Source organism: Saccopteryx leptura, chromosome 2, assembly GCF_036850995.1.
Source record: "Saccopteryx leptura isolate mSacLep1 chromosome 2, mSacLep1_pri_phased_curated, whole genome shotgun sequence".
NCBI lineage: Eukaryota > Metazoa > Chordata > Mammalia > Chiroptera > Emballonuridae > Saccopteryx > Saccopteryx leptura.
The window spans coordinates 184,089,999-184,111,583 of record NC_089504.1 but is presented as its reverse complement, the minus strand read 5'-3'; the positions used below and the strand labels follow the sequence as shown (position 1 = coordinate 184,111,583).

General features: G+C 42.2%; 1 protein-coding gene across 2 annotated transcripts in view; it reads right to left on the bottom strand.

Moving 5' to 3' along the window:
- Positions 1-21,585, bottom strand: part of NCKAP1L (NCK associated protein 1 like) — a 51,375-nt gene that overhangs the window by 18,657 nt on the left and 11,133 nt on the right. The window contains exons 6-22 of one of the 2 annotated variants that reach the window (XM_066369686.1): positions 20,429-20,519; positions 20,201-20,338; positions 19,344-19,392; positions 19,098-19,254; positions 14,551-14,607; positions 13,836-13,932; positions 13,298-13,407; positions 12,995-13,127; positions 12,522-12,603; positions 12,265-12,323; positions 11,895-12,040; positions 10,751-10,883; positions 10,355-10,474; positions 7,161-7,306; positions 6,725-6,856; positions 2,209-2,427; positions 622-752 (exon numbers count right to left, since the gene is read on the bottom strand). In XM_066369686.1, coding sequence (XP_066225783.1) covers positions 622-752; positions 2,209-2,427; positions 6,725-6,856; positions 7,161-7,306; positions 10,355-10,474; positions 10,751-10,883; positions 11,895-12,040; positions 12,265-12,323; positions 12,522-12,603; positions 12,995-13,127; positions 13,298-13,407; positions 13,836-13,932; positions 14,551-14,607; positions 19,098-19,254; positions 19,344-19,392; positions 20,201-20,338; positions 20,429-20,519 — 2,000 coding nt within the window. The remainder of the gene's footprint in view (positions 1-621; positions 753-2,208; positions 2,428-6,724; positions 6,857-7,160; positions 7,307-10,354; positions 10,475-10,750; positions 10,884-11,894; positions 12,041-12,264; positions 12,324-12,521; positions 12,604-12,994; positions 13,128-13,297; positions 13,408-13,835; positions 13,933-14,550; positions 14,608-19,097; positions 19,255-19,343; positions 19,393-20,200; positions 20,339-20,428; positions 20,520-21,585) is intronic. The other variant, XM_066369687.1, reaches the window with a different exon arrangement.

The window sequence follows — 21,585 nt, the reverse complement described above, 5'->3', positions numbered from 1 at the left end:
CTCCTTAACCTCTCTGTGTCTCAGTGCCCTCATCTGTAAAATGGGAGTAATAAGGATAGCTACCTGAAGGCTCTTGTAAGGATTAAATGAGTTAATATATAAGAATATTGAGAACTTAGCCCACAATACATGCCATACATTATTTCATCATCATTAAATATTAGTAATCTAAGCACTGGTTAAGGCTCTAAAATATATCCCTAAGAAAGAAGATACCATAACATCAGATTAGTGTTTAATAATTTCAAGCATGTGAATGTCCTCCCTACCTTAATCTTCACCCTTTGTTATATGTCCTACTCGTTTATTTTTTATGGAGATGGAAAATAACCATTTACTACTCTTCAAAAAAAATCCTTTCAGGGACTTGAGTGCTGCTGCTCAACTCTTAACTCCCTTCACTTTTCTTCTCTACCTTCAACTCCCAGGCCACTCCTCAAGTCTGGGTTTTGCTTAGAATCTTCTTTTACTGTCCCTAAGGTAGAATCTAGCAGAAAGGCTAAGGAGAATGTACAGTGAACTTCTGGGAAGATCTGAGGATTTAGATGGGGTCCATAGGCTGAGATTCTGTACTGAGGGGAAAGACTCAGCTCCTTGATGGGGCCCCAGGCCTGGGCTCACCAGAGATGTCAGAGAACTCCTCTGCGCTGAAGTTTTGCTCCTCCTCTCTGGGGAGGCTGATGAAGGCCTGCATGGCTGGGGCATGGATGATGGTCCCACTGCTCGCCTGTCTAAGCAGACTTTCTAGGTACCTACAGGGTTAGCCAAAAAGCACAGAAAGTTAGCATTCAATTTCTTTTCCCTACCATTGTTCCTGACCACTACCACTGAGCTCAGGATGAGAAGCTCCAGTAAAGGTTGAGGTGGGGAGACAAGGCTCAAAGACAGTAAAACACCCTAACACCTCAAACCTTTGGCTCAAAAACAACGGGCAGTAATGGAATTCTATTTCGCCTCTAATTTGCAGGGCTGCAAAGGTAACGACATGCACTCCCCGCCCTCAGCCTGTTCTTTGCCAGCTACTGCACTCCCCTACCCTTGGCCTTTCTCTGTCCAGTAAAGCAAGCCCAAGATAACAAGAAAAATGATCCTATTACTTGGGCTCCTCTGAAATATACTTAGCCTCAACCTTTCCAATGAGAATGTTGGACTGAATGCCTAGTAAGTGGGTCTCAATTCAAACCTCTTGGACAGAGAGAAGCCCCTGGACACTAGTCATCCAGTCTCTGAATATCCCCTGCTGACCTCCCGAGAAGGCCTCCCGTCCATGTCTGCAGACAAGGGCTTGGCCAACCCGTGTACTCACCCACGCACTAGCAGCTCTGGACTTAGGTCTTCCGGAAGTCTGAAGCTAACCACAGTGGGCCTAACTCACCCATGTGATTTTTTATTTTAATTTGAATTAGTTGTTCAAAAGTTGGAGACTGAGAGAGGTTATATTAAAAATAAGTACTTAGTGGGGCAACTAACAGGAAGAGCTAAGCAGCAGTTGCCCCCTTTAAAGAAGCATGCCCTCCCCATCTACCCAAAGTTCCCACCTAGCCCACAACACCCAGGTCCCTTACTTCCCTGCGTTCCTGTTTGCATTTGTATTTGCAAACCTTGTAGGTCTTTCCCACTACTAGAGGGGTTCTTTGCAGCTCTTTCCTGCTGAGCTGACATTGGATTAAGAGCACCACCCAGTGGCTTGGGGAGGTAGAAATCCCGCTCCTTTCTATCCTAAATCTCAAAACAAATAATTGCTCCTACCTCTTCTGGTTTGGGGGAGGAGATCTCCTTCATATTTATAACAACCTACTAAAGAAATGGTCTTGTCTGGAGTTGAAGAGATAGTGTTCTGGAGAGATCATGTTAGAATGGTTTTCAGAGGAAGAAAAGAGAAATAAGAAACTTAAGAAAGAGAGAGATTATTTGAAATTAAAACAAAATCCAGAAAAGGAAGGTTGGAAACTGGAAATTAAGAAGAAAAAGGTGAAATTGCTACAAAGTAGGTCAATGGATATTACATGGAAGATCAGAAAGAAAACTCAGAGTGGACCGAAGGGGACCTGGGTTGCCCCAGCTCATTGCTCCGGGCCTCAAGCAGAAACAAGCCTTCATCTGAAGGTCTGTGACCCTGGGAGCTAAAGTGCAGGAACCGAGCCCTGCTGTGTGAAGGGGAAAGTGCTAACAAAGAGGTAAGGTAAAGTGAGGGTAAGCCACACTGACCAATCTGCGTAGAGAGTGGTGACAGTCTGCTCCCCACATGAGTCCAGTGGCTGTGTCTGCTGTAGGAGGGCATTGCGGATCACTCTGGAAACATCTGCACCCAAAAACTGGGAAAGTGACTGTATGAAACTGATGTATGCTTTGACTCCTGCCAATAGCTCAGAAGGCCTTGCAATCTCCTGGGTTGAGGCGTTGTAGCCAGCCAGCCACACAATGGCTCTGGGTGATAAAAATCATAATTACAAACATAATGACAAACATAGGAACAATTATTGCATTTACAGTGTGCCAGGTGCTGTGCTGATTTTATTACCTGCATTATCTCCTTTAAACCTCATAACAACCCAATAACATAGGTACAATTATTATCCCCATTTTACAGATGAAGAAACTGAGATACAGAGACAGTAAATCAGTTGCTATCTATGAAGTCCACATCGCCGGCAAGTGGCAGAAATGAGACTTGAATCCAAGAACATTTGGTTCCTAACCATTACGTTCTTCTGCCTCCTCTGGAGAAATTGGTTCAGGTGGTAAAAGATCTGGGCTCCCAAATGTCATCTAATTCTACATGAGGGCTCATACCACCTTCATTCTCAGGGCCAGTACTTTGTCTTTTCTCCACGGAAAGAATTCTAACCACGTTCAGAAACGGAAAACCACACCTAGAAGTCCCAGGAAGTGCAGTGCAGTCCCCAGTGGCCGTGGGACGCCAGGGCTGGCTGACGCACACAGCTGGAGCCAACCCTAGGGAAGGTGGGAGAACTGTTCACACTGGACAGCAGGCCCTTGTATAATGTCTTTTTGTTCTAACATTGTTCTTTCATTGTAATGTTGATGAGATGCCATAAGAACTTAACTCTTTTTTATATGGTAAAATTGGTTTTCTTATATGTTGTTTCACTTGAAGTCACAGAATCTACCAACTACATTAAATGAGGACTAACTATTACTTTAGGGGCACACAGGAACACCCGTTCCCACTGCACCCCATCTCTTTCTAAAATACTTTCCCCAGGAACCTGAGAATTCAGTCAGTCCTTTGACCTAAGGTAATTTTCCTTGTTAAAAGGTAGGGGGGGCCCTGGCCGGTTGGCTCAGCGGTAGAGCGTCGGCCTAGCGTGCGGAGGACCCGGGTTCGATTCCCGGCCAGGGCACACAGGAGAAGCGCTCATTTGCTTCTCCACCCCTCCGTCGCACTTTCCTCTCTGTCTCTCCCTTCCCCTCCCGCAGCCAAGGCTCCATTGGAGCAAAGATGGCCCGGGCGCTGGGGATGGCTCTGTGGCCTCTGCCTCAGGCGCTAGAGTGGCTCTGGTCGCAACATGGCGACGCCCAGGATGGGCAGAGCATCGCCCCCTGGTGGGCAGAGCATCGCCCCTGGTGGGCGTGCCGGGTGGATCCCGGTTGGGCGCATGCGGGAGTCTGTCTGACTGTCTCTCCCTGTTTCCAGCTTCAGAAAAATGAAAAAAAAAAAAAAAAAAAAAAAAAAAAAGGTAGGGGGAAGAGAAACATCCCACTTTGCCAAAGCCTTTGCCAGTCACTCATACCTCAATATGAATGAGTTCCCATTATCTCCCCATGTATAAGACACCGTTTTTGAAAAAATTGGGGTCTAAAGACTGGGTACGTCTTATACAGTGGCTGTAGATTTTTTTACTTGCATTTTCCACTTACGCTTGTTTTTGCACTCATTGTTGAAGACAGTGATTCGTCATCAGACACAGATGAGGACAAGCTAATGGATGGGAGTTTTGACAGTGATGAGGAGTTGTATGAATTTTATCATGAATAAAACTTGAGTTCAGTAACTTTACATAATACTTTTTTTTTCAAATTTCAGACCCCAAAATTAAGATGCATCTTATACATGGGAGTGTCTTATACATGGGGAAATACAGTAATCACATTTTTCCTAAAACCACAGTTTGAGAAGCTTTATGTTTTGTTTCAGGCATAATGTTTATAGCAGGGGAGAGGAAGGGAGCAGGAGGGCTTGCTACTCAGAGGAGAAAGAAGAGAAAAGAACCCACCTGAGGGAAAATAATACAGAAGGGACCGACTGGGAGCAAGTCCAATCTTTTTTTAGAGAGAGACTGAGAGAAACATCATTTGTTCTTTCACTTATTGATGCACTCATTGGCTGATTCTTATTTGTGCCCTGACTGGGAATCAAAACTGTGATCGTGGCCTGTCAGGATGACACTAACCAACGGCACTACCTGGCCTGGGCTTCACTTCATCTACTTTAGGGTTTTCATTGATGCCAAACCTCCAGGCCAATGTTGGGGCTTTAGGAACAACTTTATCCATGAAGAAAGTATTAGAGATATTCAGGAAAAACTAGAATATCACACCCACGCTGCTCCAAGGCCTATAAACCACTGCCAACTCTGAAGGTTTATACATGGACAATTATCAACTTGTTATCTTCTTGATGTTGTATATGCACTTGAGATATGCTAGTATATAGAATTAAAAAAAAACAACTAAATTTACTGTCACACAAGCAAAAACCTAATTGAAAAAATAAATGTGCATCTCTAGAATGAGCACGCAGACGCCTAACCATTCTCCCTACTACTGTCCAGGCCCACTTCGTGCAGCTAGAGTAATCCTATTGAAATGTTGAATGAAATCATGGACTGCTCTGCTCAAACCCTGTCAAGGTTCCCCATCTCACTTAGAATAAAAGCCAAAGGCCTTATAATGCCAGAAGCTTCTGGATGGTATGCTACTCCTTCAACCTCTCTAACTTCATGTCCTACCAGTCTCCCCTGGCTCATTCTACTCCAGCCATACTGGTCTCCTCCATGTCTCCTGAACATACCAGGCAAGCTCCCACCTCAGAGCCTTTGCATTTGCTGTTTCCTCTGTTTAGACTGTTCTTTTTCCAAACGGTCACGTGCTTGGCTTCCTCACTTACTTCAGGAGTTTACTAAAATGTCACTTTCTTAAGCAGGCCTTTCCTGGCCACTCTATTAAAATTGCAACACACACACATGCACACATGCACACACGCCACTGCCTATCTCCCTTTCCTCATTTAGTCTTTTACTTAGCACTTATCTAATCTAGTATATATTCTACTTTCTTTTGTTCATTTACCTTCCCCACTAGAAGGTGAACATTTTGGGGGCAGGAATTTTTATGTTCTGTATACTGCTGTTTTAACAAGTTCTAGAACACTGCTAACAAACACAATTTGTTCGATAAATACACTGCTCACAAAAATTAGGGGATCAGGAAAGGTGCAGATACTCCAATACTTTCAGCCTTTTGTATAAGTGCATTTTCACCAATGAAATAAAAGCTGCTTTTGCATCTCATTTGCATAATCAAACAACTTTCTTTGACTTATCATTTGCTTTTCTGATGTTCTTCTTTAATAAAAAATAAAATGCTTCTCTTTTTTATTGCTTCATATTCATTTTTAAATATCTCCTAATTTTTGTGAGCAGTATATTTGAATAAATGAGTAAATATACTACATATTCCCATAGAAAACTAAGGGATTATTCAGAACAATTCCTTCCCTCATTACCCTAAATGGTGACTATAGTGCCCAATTCCAATCTGAGGGATGTTCCTTCTACTTTGGGGGCAATGGAATGAGGGGCAAAGTAGAGGAAAGAGAATGTGGGTTTTTTTGTTTGTTTGTTTTTTCATTTTTCCGAAGCTAGAAACGGGGAGGCAGTCAGACAGACTCCCACATGTGCCCGACCGGGATCCACCCGGCATGCTCACCAGGGGGCGATGCTCTGCCCATCTGGGGCGTTGCTCTGTTGCAACCAGAGCCATTCTAGCACCTGAGGCAGAGGCCACAGAACCATCCTCAGTGCCTGGGTCATCTTTGCTCCAATGGAGCCTAGGCTGGGTGGGTAGAGAGAGACAGAGAGGAAGGAGAGGGGGAGGGGTGGAGAAGCAGATGGACGCTTCTCCTTTGTGCCCTGGCCAGGAATCGATCCTGGGACTCCTGCACGCCAGGCCGACGCTTTACCACTGAGCCAACCGGCCAGGGCGAGAATGTGTTTTATGGAGGCCTATTATACATATGTACATCAGGAACTTTGCACTCATTTTAACCTTTAATTCTCTACCAATTCTCAACTATAGGTAATTCTCAATTATCAATCAATTATTGACCTCAATTATCAATGAAGGTAAATATCATTATCCGCACTTCACAGGGTAGGAAACTAAGGCCCAAACAATTAAATAACCTACTTGAGCATCTTAGCTAATGACCAGGATCTCAAAACATTTCTGCTGACAGCAAAGGCTTCCCTGGTTCCACTAAACCAGTGCTGATCAACCTGGCTATTCATCAGAACCACATGTAGAGATGTGGGGTTCTTTTTCACTTATTTGCTTTCAACAGAAATGCTTGGGAGCCTATGCCAGAGTAATAGCATCAAAATCTCCAGGGTGTTGCATGACCGCCAAGGTGAATCGAATGGAACCCAATTTTGAAAATGACCATACTACACAAACATAGAAGACAAGGAAAGAGTGATACCTGTTGAACCTGGCCTCCAGGTGGCTGCTGAGATACTCAGAAGGGAAGAGAGTATGTTCAAACACAGGGAAGCTGTGTACATGATTCATTGTCAGTGCCAATTCTGTCAAGTTCATGTGCAGCTTGTCCATACTGCATAACATGGAGAAAGTAAAATGAGCCTTGATTATGGGTCGGGCACTGCCCATAAACTAGGAAAGGTTTGCCAGGCCACGATCTTCAGACCCCTTTGATCTTCTCGGAACACTCAGACTAGGATAGTACACATTGAGACTGACTACAAAGGCAAAGTAGAGAATTCACATGTAAGTGCTTTTCCATATCTGTCATCCCCCACCTCCACTCCTGCATTCTTTTGCTGTATCACCTTCCCTCCTCCCTGTTCTCCTTTCTCTGGGCCACTGCCCAGTTGGCCCCGTAGGGCCCAGATCCTTACTTGGTGACAAGGCTGCGGTTCTTCCGATGACTCTCAGCTCCTGGCTTGTCCTTCTCAGGCTCTCCTTTTTTGGAAGTCTGCTTCTGCTTCATGGTTTTCTTGTTCTTGGCCTTGCTGATGGTAGTGGCACAGTGCTTAGGCAGAAGCTTTCGAAACAAACACCAGTTAATGGAGAGATGAGATCAGTTCCTAAAACTGCCAAGTATCCCATCTAACAGTTATAAAAATGTTCCTCCATGATTGTCCTTTTATCTTTCTTCCTTTCTCTCTCTATCTAGCATCTCTTTCTCTAATGGCGCCTATTCGCAAAATGCTAACCTCTTTTAGTTTTTATTAAATGTCACCCCATGTTGAGGCTTAACATCTCAACATGGCAGTGTCTTTCAGGGACCAGATCATCAATCTCCCACCCACATCCTGAAAGAGTCTTTCCTGATGGAAAATTTAAGTAAAAGGAATAGAATACAAGAGCTCCACTCAACTGCACTTTCTAGGGTCTTCCAGCCTGGAAGACAGTTGTTCTTTGCTGGTGTGGAACAACCATCTCACCTGCTGCATTCCTTATATTCTGTCTGATGCAGACAATTACCCACACTACCCCAGCCCACTGAAGACTCAGAGCTCACAACATGGTCAGCTCTCTCTTTTGATGTCTTTCTTTTGTTTTGTTTCTTCATTTTAAGTAAGATATTATATTTCTTGCTAGCTACTTTAAATATCAATTCTGCATCCTTCTCTTCACCCAAATGTCCCAGTTAACCATACAGAAAATTTAAGATAGACCTTACATATTCAGGTGTCTCCTTCATGGTAACCACCTTTAGGTAACCACCTAAAAGGAATGTTCTCCTTTTAGTCAAATGCTGTTTTTGTTGTTGTTATTTAAGATTTTATTTCTTGATTTTTGCCTGACCAGGTGGTGGCGCAGTGTATAGAGTATCGGACTGGGATGCCGAGGACCCAGGTTCGAAACCTCGAGGTCGCCAACTTGAGCGCAGGCTCATCTGGTTTGAGCAAAAGCTCACCAGCTTGGACCCAAGGTCACTGGCTTGAGCAAGGAGTTACTCAGTCTGCTGTAGCCTCACGGTCAAGGCATGTATGAGAAAGCAATCAATGAACAACTAAGGTGTCGCAATGCGCAACGAAAAACTAATGATTAATGCTTCTCATCTCTCTATCCCTGTCTATCCCTCTCTCTGTCTCTGTAAAAAAAAAAAAAAAAAAAAAAGATTTTATTTCTTGATTTTAGAAAGAGGAGAGAGAGAGAAAGGCAAGGGAGTGGGAGAAGCAGGAAGCACCAATTCACAGTTGTTTCTAGTATGTACCTTGACCAGGCAAGCCTGCGGATTCAAACATGCAACCTCAGCATTCCTGGTTGACGCCTTATCCACTGCGCCACCACAGGGCAGGCCATCAAATGCTGTTGAGCATGTGCAGAGAGCACATCTGGAAACTCCTCATTTGGAACTAATTTTAGAGCAGCATAAGAGTCATGGGAAAAACTACTTTCGTTACTTTGTAATCACACTTCACTTTTTAAGTCCAAGCTCTTACTGTTTCAAAAAAAAAATCAAGTCCACCTTGATGGACAAATATGTATCAGCCTTGAAATTATGCAAAAGTGTTCATGGTAAATTCCAAAAGTAATGCCAAAAAAATGTAATTCCATTAATAATAGCAACATCACTAATAGCTTATTCAAAATAATAACTTTGGAAGGACCAATATTCATTTGATGGCAAAAGTTCTGGTGTGTGAAACAGTTGCTCACATGTTTTAGTCATCCCTGATTCAGCACTGAGCAAAACTGTGTCCTGAAAATGTAATTGTTTACAAATATCCCTTGCATTAATTATTTAAATGTCTTTCAAATATGTGTTTTTATTCCTTTTTTCCCCTTAAACTAGGACATTCCCCTAGGGCAGGGGCTGTGTATCTTCCTTCCAGGATCCCATTCCAAAAAGCCAGCTTAGCACCCAGTAAATACCAAATTACGTAACAGCCTAACATCTATCCAGAGTTGTATGTTAAATATGTAACGTACTTTATTTCATTTAATTTTTGTGATACCTCTATGAAGAAACTATTTTTATCCCCATTTTACAAATGAGAAAATAGAAAGGTTATGTAATAATATAGCTGTGCATATACACAAAACCTGGCTCCCCTCCTACCAAAGTTGCTTCAAAGCTTGACTGACTCAAACCCAAAAAGGAGTGGGTAGTCTGGGCAACCTATAAAACTCCAGGGCAACAGCAAAACAAGTTTCTCCTTTTCAAATTTTCTGAAATTTAGGTTAAGCTAATCTTGACCAGGTGCTTTGAGTGAGTCAGGGGAGGAGAGGGGCGGGGAAAGCAAACACACAAGAACAAGGATAAGCACTGACGAGGTGCCTAAAAATGTGCAGACAGCCACAGATTAGGGTGCACATAGACAGAAGGTGAAGCAAGACAGGTGATTAGGGAATCACTGTCCAGGTCTATGTACACAGGGCAGGGAGAAAAAGGAAAGTAAATGAGAAAGTTAACTCATTTCTCAGAACTCTTCAAATAACAGCACAGATTTTGTTACAGTGCAGCTATTCAAATAAGTATTTTAAGATCTAGTCCTGGCCCTGTCCAGTTGGCTCAGTGGTAAAGTGTCGGCCTGGCGTGCAGGAGTCACGGGTTCGATTCCCGGCCAGGGCACACAGGAGAAGCGCCCATCTGCTTCTCCACCCCTCCCCCTCTCCTTCCTCTCTGTCTCTCTCTTCCCCTCCCGCAGCCGAGACTCCATTGGAGCAAAGATGGCCTGGGCGCTGAGGATGGCTCTGTGGCCTCTGCCTCAGGTGCTAGAATGGCCCTGGTTGCAACAGAGCAACACCCCAGATGGGCAGAGCATCGCCCCCTGGTGGGCATGCTGGGTGGATCCTGGTTGGGCACATACGGGAGTCTGTCTGACTGCCTCCCCGTTTCCAACTTCAGAAAAATTACAAAAAAAAAAAAAAAAAGATCTAGTCCCAAGGTAGTAAAGACTTAAGGGGCCACACTATGAAAAGAATCCTGCCATAAACTCAACTACACAAAAGCTCTAGCCCTACTGGAGAGAAAGAGGCCAGAGAACTTAACGGCTGAGAGGAAGACAAAGGGAGATAGAGGGGGAAGTGCAGAAGAATGGCAGAGGGGAAACTTAAGCAGGGAGAGGGCTGAGCCTACCTGCTCACTCAAATTTCGCTGCTCAGCACAGATCTCCAGGACGCAGTTACTGGTCTGCTTGGCCAGCTCTTCCAGGAAGGAGTTGCAGTGATGAAGGCTGTGGTTTTTCAGGTGGGGGTACTTTGGGAAAAAGGAAGCATGGAAAACATGATCATCACCAAGACAGCCACTTCTTCCTCATAATACTGCTCTGCGTCTCTGGCCTGAGCTACTCACTCCTTCAACAGATAAAAAAACCTATGACCCAGAGAGAGGACAGAGTCTACAGAAAGCTGAGACATTTAAGGACTCCTATCACATACCTATGTTCATGTTCTTCTTGGGGACTATGTTTTGAGGGAAAACAAATGAGATGTGATAAGAAAGATGACAGGGTTTGAAGTTCAGGGTACCCACCTCCTCTGGGCACATCTCATGAGTGCAGTGAACAAAATGAGCACAAATCATGGGGAAGGCAATGGCATAGCGCAACATGGTAGGTTCCTCCAGGGTCATAGTGAACATCTTCTCAAAGGTACGGAGATGAAAGCTGCAAGAACAAGGGAAGCAGGCTTAAAACCAGAGCTTAGGATCTGGCCACATTGAGATGGAGAGAATATTTATTCTTTCAACAAATATTTGTTGATATTCACCACTCCCTTCATGATTGTTCCTACCCTTAAGGTAGACAGGAACTCAAGAAACCTAAAACTTTCAGACTTTTCTACTGGATACCAGGGCAGTTTGGTGATAATCTTCTTCCCTTCTCTTGTACAAAATTTGCTACTCTTCCCTCAGAACCTCTGCATGATTTGGGCCATTCCCCCTAAATTTAGAAGTCTTTCAGGACTATTGGTTCACATTACTCCCAAAATTAAACACTCAGGCTCCAGAAAACTTTCTCAGATTAAGACTGATCTTTCCTTAACCTTACATCCCCCAACATCATCTGCTCCTTTTTTACACTTCCTTACATTTGTAAGTATTTTGTTGATATCCCTTTCATACAAGGATGTTTTATCTTCCCATCTATATCCAATGCACAGAACAGAGACAACATACTGCGTTGTTAGTTTGATCAGCTCAAATGGTTAAATTATGCACAACAGTAGTCACTTAATAAATGCTAAATGATACTGAGCAAGACAAACATTTTTGTTCACTAAAGGCCCTATTCTCCAGCCCTCTCGATTATTTTCAGTTCTCCCACTAAACTATCAAGTTTTGCATGGCTCTTCTACATCATAATGTCCCAAGAATAAAAGAAGGTTCCAAAGATAACAGTGAGTAAAACAATACATTGACGAATTATCCCAGAAAAGGGAAGGCTGTGTAAAGTCTAAATGGTTTTTCTAAAGAAAGCCAGAACAAAAGGGAATCAACTTCACATTCCTATCACTTAGTGGAAGCTAGAATGAGTGAGCTATGGAGTTTGAGCCTCTGCCTTTAAGAATAATCTTAAAGAAAACAAGACTTTCCTATCTGTCTGGGCAAATAAAGTCCTCCACATAGGCCATTCAAAAGATCAGGTCAGTTAATAGAGTTCTGAATCAGGACGTACCAGAAAGTAGACAAGTCAGAAGTTTCCACCAGCATGTTCTCTACTGAGTCCAGCATTCGGGAGTGAAAGACAATGAGATTCATCACCTTGGCTAAGTCAGGATTCTCATGCAGGTGCATGGGAGCCTTAGCCACACTGGTGTATGCCTATGGTGAGAGTTGAGACAAGGGTGGAGAAAAACAAGATAAATGGAGAAAAAAAAAACCAAAACAATGTTGAGGCTACAGTTTGGCTGTGGTTTTTTCCATTCCAATTAACAGTTTTCAATGTTGAATCACTCCAGATAGCAGAGCTTAGGAGACAAAAAGAGAAGAGATTGTGTGGGAGGAAGAACCTAAGAATGGAGGCCCCCTAGTAGGAACAGACCTACCTGTAGGCGGAACCAGTCCAGCCTCAATCCAGAGAAATCAAATTTCTCTCCATCATCAACTGCAAGAAAAACAGAAGTTTAAAAGGAAATACCAAAGCAGCACTCTATAACCAACCACACAGACTAATAGATACTCTTCAAATTCTTCTTGTCCCATTCCTTGGCTCAAGAGATTAATATTTCTAGAAAAAAAAAGAAAAAAAAAAAAGATGTTCACCCTCACATGTACCCTGCCTCCTCCACTTCCCTCCAGTTACCTTGTTTGAGATTCAGAGAAGAGAGAGTACTGACGAATGAGGACATGATAATGGACTCCTCCTCAGGACACACGGAAAGATTCTAAGAGACAAGTTGGAGTTACCATCAAGTGGCCATAGGTTTTAGCAGGATAGAAATGAGGACCACAAGGTTCAGTCAGTGTACGAAGGGAGAAAGAACTGCTAAGTGCCACAAACAGAAATAGCCAAGCGAAAGATAGAGGAAACTTCCTGGGTTCCCTGCCATGCTAACACCTAATTTCTCTTTATTTTTCTCTTCTATCCCTATGTAGTTTCACCTTGGTGGGAAAGGAAGAGGGTGTAGGGAAGGCTGCTGAGATTATTAGTCTTTTCTTTCTTTTAACAAAGGTAGAAGGGAAAATTGGGCTTTTTGAGATTCAGTCAAGGTGTTCCCCAGGCAATATAAGCAGGGAGCACCCTGAAATTTCCAAAGTATAACCAATTAAACATACTTGAATGATGTCACTGAGCACAAGAGCATCAAATCTGGCTAGGTACTGAAGGTGGTATTGCTGGATCACTTTGATGTGTCTTCGGACCAGGGCCCTGATCTGCTCCAACAAGAAAAGCAGTTCTGCAATGCTCCTACGAAGACGATGATGAGAACAGAGAGATGTTTGAGACTAGGAATATGAACTGAGACAAAGACAGTGATAACAGGGAAGAAACTGAGATCTCCTAAGGTCATTTGATGCCCACTTGGTCCTTTTCCCAGTTCATCTAAGGTCAAGATTTTAACCATGTCAAGTACTAACGAGTCAGCGTAGTCCTCAGGTGTCTTTGTCTTGGTGACATTTTCTGTGTGGCGAACCAGCCAGGTGACCTCATCACGAATGAAGGACAGGGCCATGAAAGCATAAAGAGCCTAAGGAGAGGACAGGAACTATGAAAATGTTCAAGTTTAAAAATGGATTTCACAGCACCGGGAAATTATCATGATAATATGTATATAGATACAGTTGTGTAACCACTCCAACTATAGTATTCAATAAATACAGAGACACACAAAAAACTATGTGACACAGAATCAGATCTGTACATGTGTTAACATTCGCTTATAGTCAATCTTCTTTCCTCCACAAATAGCTAAAATACGTGGTATACAACTTATAATAGTGTCCAAAAAAGAGATATAAGATGTTTGGAGAACTCCAGGAAGATTCAAGGGAATTAGCACATACATACAAATAGATATCAGAAGACTCAGAAATGCAAAAACTCATGAATGCCAAATCACTCCCTACATAGAATTTTTTGTCATCATCCCCCTCTCCCAACATTTCTTTCTCTTACCTTGGGACCCAGTAGTCCTGGTTCATCAGTTAACACAGTCTCCAGCTCCTTCACTGCCATCCGCAGAAATTGGCGCCGTCGACAGTGAAACTGACCACTGACAAAAAAAAGTAGAAACGAGAACATGGTCTCTCCCACCCTTAGCAATCCTCTAATGGCAGCACAGAAGAGAGCTGCATTTAAGAAGTGGCGTCAGGTTCTGGACAGTTGGCTCAGTGGTAGAGCCTCGGCCCAGCTTGTGGAAGTCCCAGGTTCAATTCCTGGCCAGGGCACACAGGAGAAGCACCCATCTGCTTCTCCACCCTTCCTCCTCTCCTTTAGCTCTATCTCTCTCTTCCCCTCACACAGCCAAGGCTCCACTGGAGCAAAGTTGGCCCAGGCGCTAGAATGGCTCTGGTTGCAGCAGAGCAACGCCCCAGAGGGGTCAAGCATCGCCCCCTGGTGGGCATGCCAGGTGGGTCCCGGTCGCAAGCATGCAGGAGTCTGTCTGTCTGCCTCCAGAAAAATACAAAAAAAAAAAGAAGGTGTCAGACAGAGGAAAGTTCAATGCTACATTTAGACTTTGTAAGAAAACACAAGATTCTGGAAAGCAGCAGCAGGTTCTTGGGTTGAGGCAATAAGGCTATATAGAAACTGGGAGTGGCTTCCGTGAAAACAAAGATTAGGAGAGATTCCTATACCACCCCTTCTTGGAGAACCCATTCCCGACCTTTACCTGTTCGTAATTACATGTTCCTTGCTCTCCTTTATGTCTGCCACTCGCTTGCCATATCTGAGGATTGACAAGCACAGCAGGGTTAGCCATACCATTGGTTAGAGGCCTTGTCCCACCTGTCCAGTCCTCAGAGTTTCCAAATGCAATCTGTGGGGGTGGGCAGCCCTGATTATCAGGATCTTTCCAAACCCTACTTTTACCCTGGCCTGTTAATAAGATACTCATAGAGTTTAGCGACTATTCAGTTCTCTTCATTATTTTGCAGATGAAGAAAATAATACCTAGGGGCAAAAATGACCCGCCTAAGGTCAAGTAGGGTCTTAATGGCAAAGCTGGAAGTGGACTTCTTGTCCTCTGCCCATGCCTTGACACCTTCAAGCCAAAATACTGTTCCAGGTTTGAGCGAGATAAAAAACAGCAATGCGTAAGTGTGACACACACTCTACTCTCAAGTAAAATAATTACTCCGGCTCTACCTGGAGTCCCATTCCCACCCACCCCCACCTCTTAGAATTTAATTTTATAACTTATCCCCTTGTTACTTAAATATCTCCCTCCCCACTGGCTTATTTTTTTCTCCCAACAAAGTCTCCCCTTAGTCTAGAAAGACCCTCACTTGACCATGACAATCTACTAAATTTTGGCCATTCTCCCACACCACCAAACTCCTCCAAAGAGACATCTATGTTTTTTTTACTTCTTCACCTTTCACTGACCCTTGACTTCCACAGGCCTTTGACAAACAAATTGCTCTCTCTAAGGTTAATGTGAACTTTGAAGTCACCAAATTAAATGGCCTTTTCATTGTTCTTGGTCTGTAATATTCGATTTTTCTCACAATATCTTTTTTTATTTCCTACAAGCAACCCATGCTTCAAACCCCTAGGCTCTTTCTCTCTCTCTTTCTTACATCTGCCTTCTCTTGTCCTGCATCACTGTTGCCACATTAGTCAAACTTCATAACCTTTCGTTTCCCTTCTTCAAACCACTCCCTTATTGAACTTAGCACACAATCAAAGAAATTTAGAGTTGGAACATATTTTAATTAAATCAGGATTCAACTCTCCTGGCAAATAATTATTTTAACATCTACATGGTACAATGGAAAGAGACAGAATTAAGAGTTGAAAAATCTGGAATTATTTCCTAATTCTACCTCTTAACTGAGTGACATGTAGTCTGAGTTTTCATTTTATCATTGATTTAAAAAGACATTAATACTTATACCTGATTATAAGTATCATGAAGATCAAATTATATCATTCATGTCAAAGACTCTCTACTCTATAAATCTTATGTTAGTTGTTATTCTTAGTGATGGGGAACTGAACACTTCAAACATCTCTTCTGTTTCTCAGAACCGGTAATCATTAGAAAGTTTTTCCATATTTAGATCTATCTAGGTATATAGATACAGCTAGATCTGGGTCTATAGATATAGATCCAAATCTACTTCCTATAACTTCAAGTTTTTAATTTTAGATTTACTCTTCCTTAATTCTGGCAATGAGTTCTTCTATAACATCCAGTTGTTGAGAGTATAAAGAATAAGTATTCAGATAGACTGTAGATAATATATCTGTATAAAGGTCAATCAGCTATTAAAATTTAAAATGTCTTTACCTCAGCTATTTCACTTCCTAGAATTTAGCCTATAGAAATGTTCACAAAGATATATGTCTAAGGATGTTCATTAGAGCATTGTTTGTAATTATTTTTAAGAGTGGAAATATTTCAAATGTTCATCAATAGGGGATTGGGTAAATAAATTACGTTACAACCACATAATGGAATGCTATTCGACTGTTAAGAAGAATAAGGTAAGTTTCTAAAGACTGATATGCAAAGATATCCAAACTACACTAAGTGCAGGATAAAAGCAAACTGTAGAACATAAGAGTGTGGATTCACTGTTTTTTAAAAATTGTTTATATAAGCTTGAAAATACATGCACACCTTCACATGTTTATATATAAAGACAAGAATCCAGAAGACATACACCAAACTATTCTGGGAGGTGAGATTATAGTCAACTTCTACCTTATATTCTTTACATTTCTGGATGTTAGTTTTGCAACTATAAAATATACTGCTCATGGCCTGACCAGGCGGTGGCGCAGTGGATGGAGCGTCGAACTGGGATGCCGAGGACCCAGATTCAAGACCCCGAGGTCACCAGCTTGAGCGCGGGCTCATCTAGTTTGAGCAAAAGCTCACCAGCTTGGACCCGGGGTTGCTGGCTCGAGCAGGGGGTTACTCGGTCTGCTGAAGGTCCATGGTCAAGGCACTTATGAGAGAGCAATTAATGAACAACTAAGGTGTCGCAATGCGCAATGAAAAACTAATAAAATTTATATATATATACACACTGCTCACAATAATTAGGGGATATTTTATAGCTTCATATTCATTTTGAAATATCCCCTAATTTTTGTGATCAGTATATAATAAAAAGCCTGACCAGACAGATAGAGTGTTGGCCTGGGATGCTGAGGACCCAAGTTTGAAACCCTGAGGTCATCATCTTGAGTGTGGGCTCATCTGATTTGAGTGTGGGATCGTATACATGACCCCATGGTCGCCGGCTTGAGCCCAAAGGCTTGAAGCCCAAGGTTGCTGGTTTGAGCAAGGGGTCACTGGCTCGGCTGCAGCCCCCCAGTCAAGGCACATAGGAGAAAGCAATCAAGGAACAACTAAGGTGCCACAACTACAAGTTGATGCTTTTCATCTCTCTCCCTTCCTGTCTGTCTCTGTGTGTGTGTCTCTCTCTTGCTAATATATACATATATATATTATATATATATATATATATATATATATATATATATATATATATATATATATATATATATATAAAATAAAGGCATTTGACCCCTTCCCTAATCCTACACTTCCTTCTAATTATAGCTTTCTCTCTAGTCTTTCCATCATGGTCAAACTTCTCAAAAGAGTTATTTATTAAATCCCTTATATCTCATTTGCTCCTAAACCTACTGCCACCCAGTTTTCGACCTCACCATTCAACTTCAGTTGTCCACAGAAGGGCAGTAAGACCATCTTTATATGTGGTCATATACAATAAACACTTTTCAGTCCTCACTTTAGTTGACCTCTCAACATCAGCTAACAGAGATAACCAGTCCTTCCAGCTTGTAATGTCTTCCCTTGACATTTGCTTTCCCTCTTCTCAACATTTCTCACTGATTTCTCTGCCTCTCTTGGCCCTTAAATATCAATATTCCCAGAGGTTCTGTTCAAGTCTCTTCTCATTCTACATATTCTCCTTGAGTACAGGGATAGCTTTGATTACCATTTTACCAATCTTTATATAAATCCAGATCTCACTTGTAAATTCCAGAACCACAAAAGAAAAAAAAGGGTCTAAATGCATCTGTATTCAGTGTCCTATAGACACTTCAAGTTCAATCTGCTCAAAACTAAATTTATAATCTTTCCCCAACAAACTTGCTTATATTTACATGTTATATATCTTAAGGAATACCAAGTATCTATACCAGAAAGCTTGACTTCATCCTCAAATCCTAATTTACTTAATCTCTACCTCTACTTTTGCCCTCTACTTTTCTTCCTTGTAGCCAGAGTGATTTTTTTCTAAAATGCAAATATGACTATGTCACTCCCCTATTTGAAATCAGTCACTGACTCTCTATCCTTTTTAGGACAGGTTCAAACTCTATAACAGGACATACAGGGCCAGAAATTACCTCTTTCTCTGCCTAGGATGTCTATCTCTGCCTCAAGCAACTTCCCTGACTACACACACACACACACACACACACACACACACACACACACTTTACCTGTTTAACTCTTCAGGTCTGTCTATCTCCAGGTTTTTCTGGATCCTCCAGAGCCAGTTTAAGTGGCCTTCTAAATGTTTCCCTAACACTTTGTTTATACATCATAATCCCATACTATATCACAACAGTTTGTCTATTTTTCACCAATTTGTAATCTCCTTCAGAATAGAAATTTTGTCTTTTTTATTTATTAAGCACATATATAGCACTTACAATGTACTGGGCAATTTTCTATAAATTTCTTTATAAATAATAATTCTTTCATTCCTCATAACAACCTTATGAGGTAGGTCACAGGGCAGCACTGTTATTATCTCCATTTTATAGATGAGGACCTAGAGGTACGGCATGGAGAAGTTAAGTAACTTGCCCAAGATCACACAGCTAGTAAATCATTGAGCTAAAATTTAAACCCAGGTAATCTGTTTCCTGAGCCCATGTTCTTAAACTCTATGCTATCTTATTAATTAATGAATCCCTAAAATCCAATGAAGTACCTAGTAAATAGTAGGTATTCAATAAGTATTTCTTCAATAACTACACTGCTCACAAAAATTAGGGGATATTTTATTGCTTCATATTCAGTCTGAAATATCCCCTAATTCTTGTGAGCAGTATAGAATTAATCCTTACCACCCATACTCAGAACACTCATGGAGACTGAAAAAGCACGTGAGAAGGGGCTAAAAATCCCAAAAGGAGATGAGCTTGGTTCTGCTGTCTCACCCTTTAAAACTGCTAAACAGGTCCTCAGTGACCTTGTGCACCTGCAGCACATCATCCCGTATGAGCGTGATGTACAGGGAGCCTTGCAGACACAGCTTCCACAGCTTCTGGCACTGGACATTGGAGTTGAGGCACCCATGACAAAGAAGAAAGCCAACTGCAGGTGGTAAAACAGTGCAGAGGAGATTTTAGAACTTGCTATTCATGTAACATATATCTCTTCCCATCTAATCCCACAAAACTTACTGATAATCCAGCGCTCCATCACTTCCACGGACAGGTATTCACAGGCCATCTGTGAAGAGAGACCGAGGTGGTCAAGCAGTTATTTAACTCAGTCTCCCCCTAAAGACTAATGTAGTCAAGCTAGAATGTGAGTACCAAAACCAGCTTTTATTTTTAGCAGAGTGGATTACAGCACTCCGATAAACCAATAGCTAGGAAACTTGCCAATAATGGACGTAAGGCACTAGAAGTGAAGTAAAGGGGAAAATATAGTTGAGAAAGGGGAAAGGAGGTTGGGATGGAAGTCAGGACAAACAAAAGATTTAACATAACTTCTTTTTAACCGTTTCAATGGTTTCAATAATAGGAGAGCAAGACTCAAAATCTTCTCATGATATCCCCCTCCTTTGGATTCTTTTACCACTTAAAGTATAACTCACTCATTTGGCACTTCTCATTTCTTTGTGCAATCAGTTGTATTTTTATGACTTCATGGCATACCTTTCCTACTAGACTATAAGTTCTTTGAAGCAAGGGCATTGGGCTCACCATAGTAGAATAAAAATGTTTGTTAGTTAATTGATGCCTACGCTCAAGTTCCTTCTGGGCTAATAGGTGCCTACTGACTCAGTTTCACCCACTCATTCTGTGAATATTTACTAAACTCCTTCTATGGGCAGGTACACACTAACCCTAGTCCAAACAAAATATCCAACCCAACCACAATTTTTTAGCTGAAGACGTGATCAACTTAGAAGCATGTCCAGGAAGAGTCCTAAAGCATTCTTAGGGCTGATATTTCCTGAAAGGAGCACCCTCTACAGAGATGGCCTTGGCAGAAAGAACACCTCCACTGATAAGTGGAAAGGAGAACTCACTGTGTCTGAACTAGCAGGGTTAATCATGGCAGGGGGGCTGCTGATGAGGCTCAGAAGCTGGGCCTTGCGCCACTGCTCAGCCCCCTGGTTCCTTCTGGAGAAGAGGAAGTGCAAAGAGAGGAGGGCTCCGCTCACAGCCTGTGGGGAAAAACAAATGAATCCTTAATGTCAATGATGCGGAGAGTATGCTTCTGCCTGGGGAATTCCCTACTCTCTCAGGGAACCTGCCTTTGTGTGAGGCCCAAATTCCTCTGTCAGCTTCTTCAGAGGGTGGTCATACTCCAAGACCATCTGACTCAGACGGGGAAAACTGGGGTCACTAGAAGAAAGCAGAGGAAAGAGGAGTTATAGGCATCCCTTAACCATGATCAACTCTTGTTTTTGATACAGGATTAAAACATGTGCATAGGCCGGCTGGCATCTTCTCCACCACCTCCAAATAAATACATACTAAATTGTGAATTCATGTATATATAATTCATTCCAGGCCCAGGTATATTAAGCTATGATTCGGTAGAATCACATAATTCTGAGCAGGTCTATAAAAACATCCTCCATATAAGCACCCAAAATAGGGTTAGACACATGATAGGTACTCTTTTTTATGTGGATTAACTATAAATCAAGTAATGTGCCTGTATTCAATTCCTTATACAACCCAAAAGGATATATACACGTCCAAAGCTAATGGGTAAGGCATGTACATCGGTATTCTTGCAGTCATGAAAATATACACCATGCATAGAACAATGTGCCACAGCCTACTCTGATCCCTCTGGTCTTCATTTTCTCAGCCCTTAAGTACTTTTATTGCACTAATAGAGGAGCACAGAATTGCAGATAATCCAAAATCCATTTATATTTGGCTTCAAATGTACTGTATTAATATAAGCTCTGGCCAGTTGGCTCAGTGGTAGAGCATCAACCCAGAGTGTGGATGTCCTGGGTTTAATTCCCAGTCAGAGCACACAGGAGAAGTGATCATCTGCTTCTCCACCCCTCCACTTCCTCCTTCTCTCTTTCTCTTTCTTCCCTTCCTGCAGCCATAGTTCAAATGGAGCAAGTTGGCCCCAGGCACTGAGGATGGCTCTGTGGCCTCCTCCTCAGGCATGAAAAATAGCTTGGTTGTGAGCAAGGTCCCAAATGGGCAGAGCATCAGCCTCAGAGGGAGGATGCTGGGTGGATCCTGGTTACGGTGCATGCAGGAGTCTGTCTCTCTATCTCCTCTCCTCTTGTTTGGAAAAGGAGGGTGGAAATGTATTATTATACATTACTTACCTCTAATGGCTTTACCTTGCTAATAGTATTCCTACTAACATAAAAAACTGTTTCTTTGTTTTTTGCAATAATCTGCAAAGCGGAGGGGGAACCAGCCCAGGATTAAA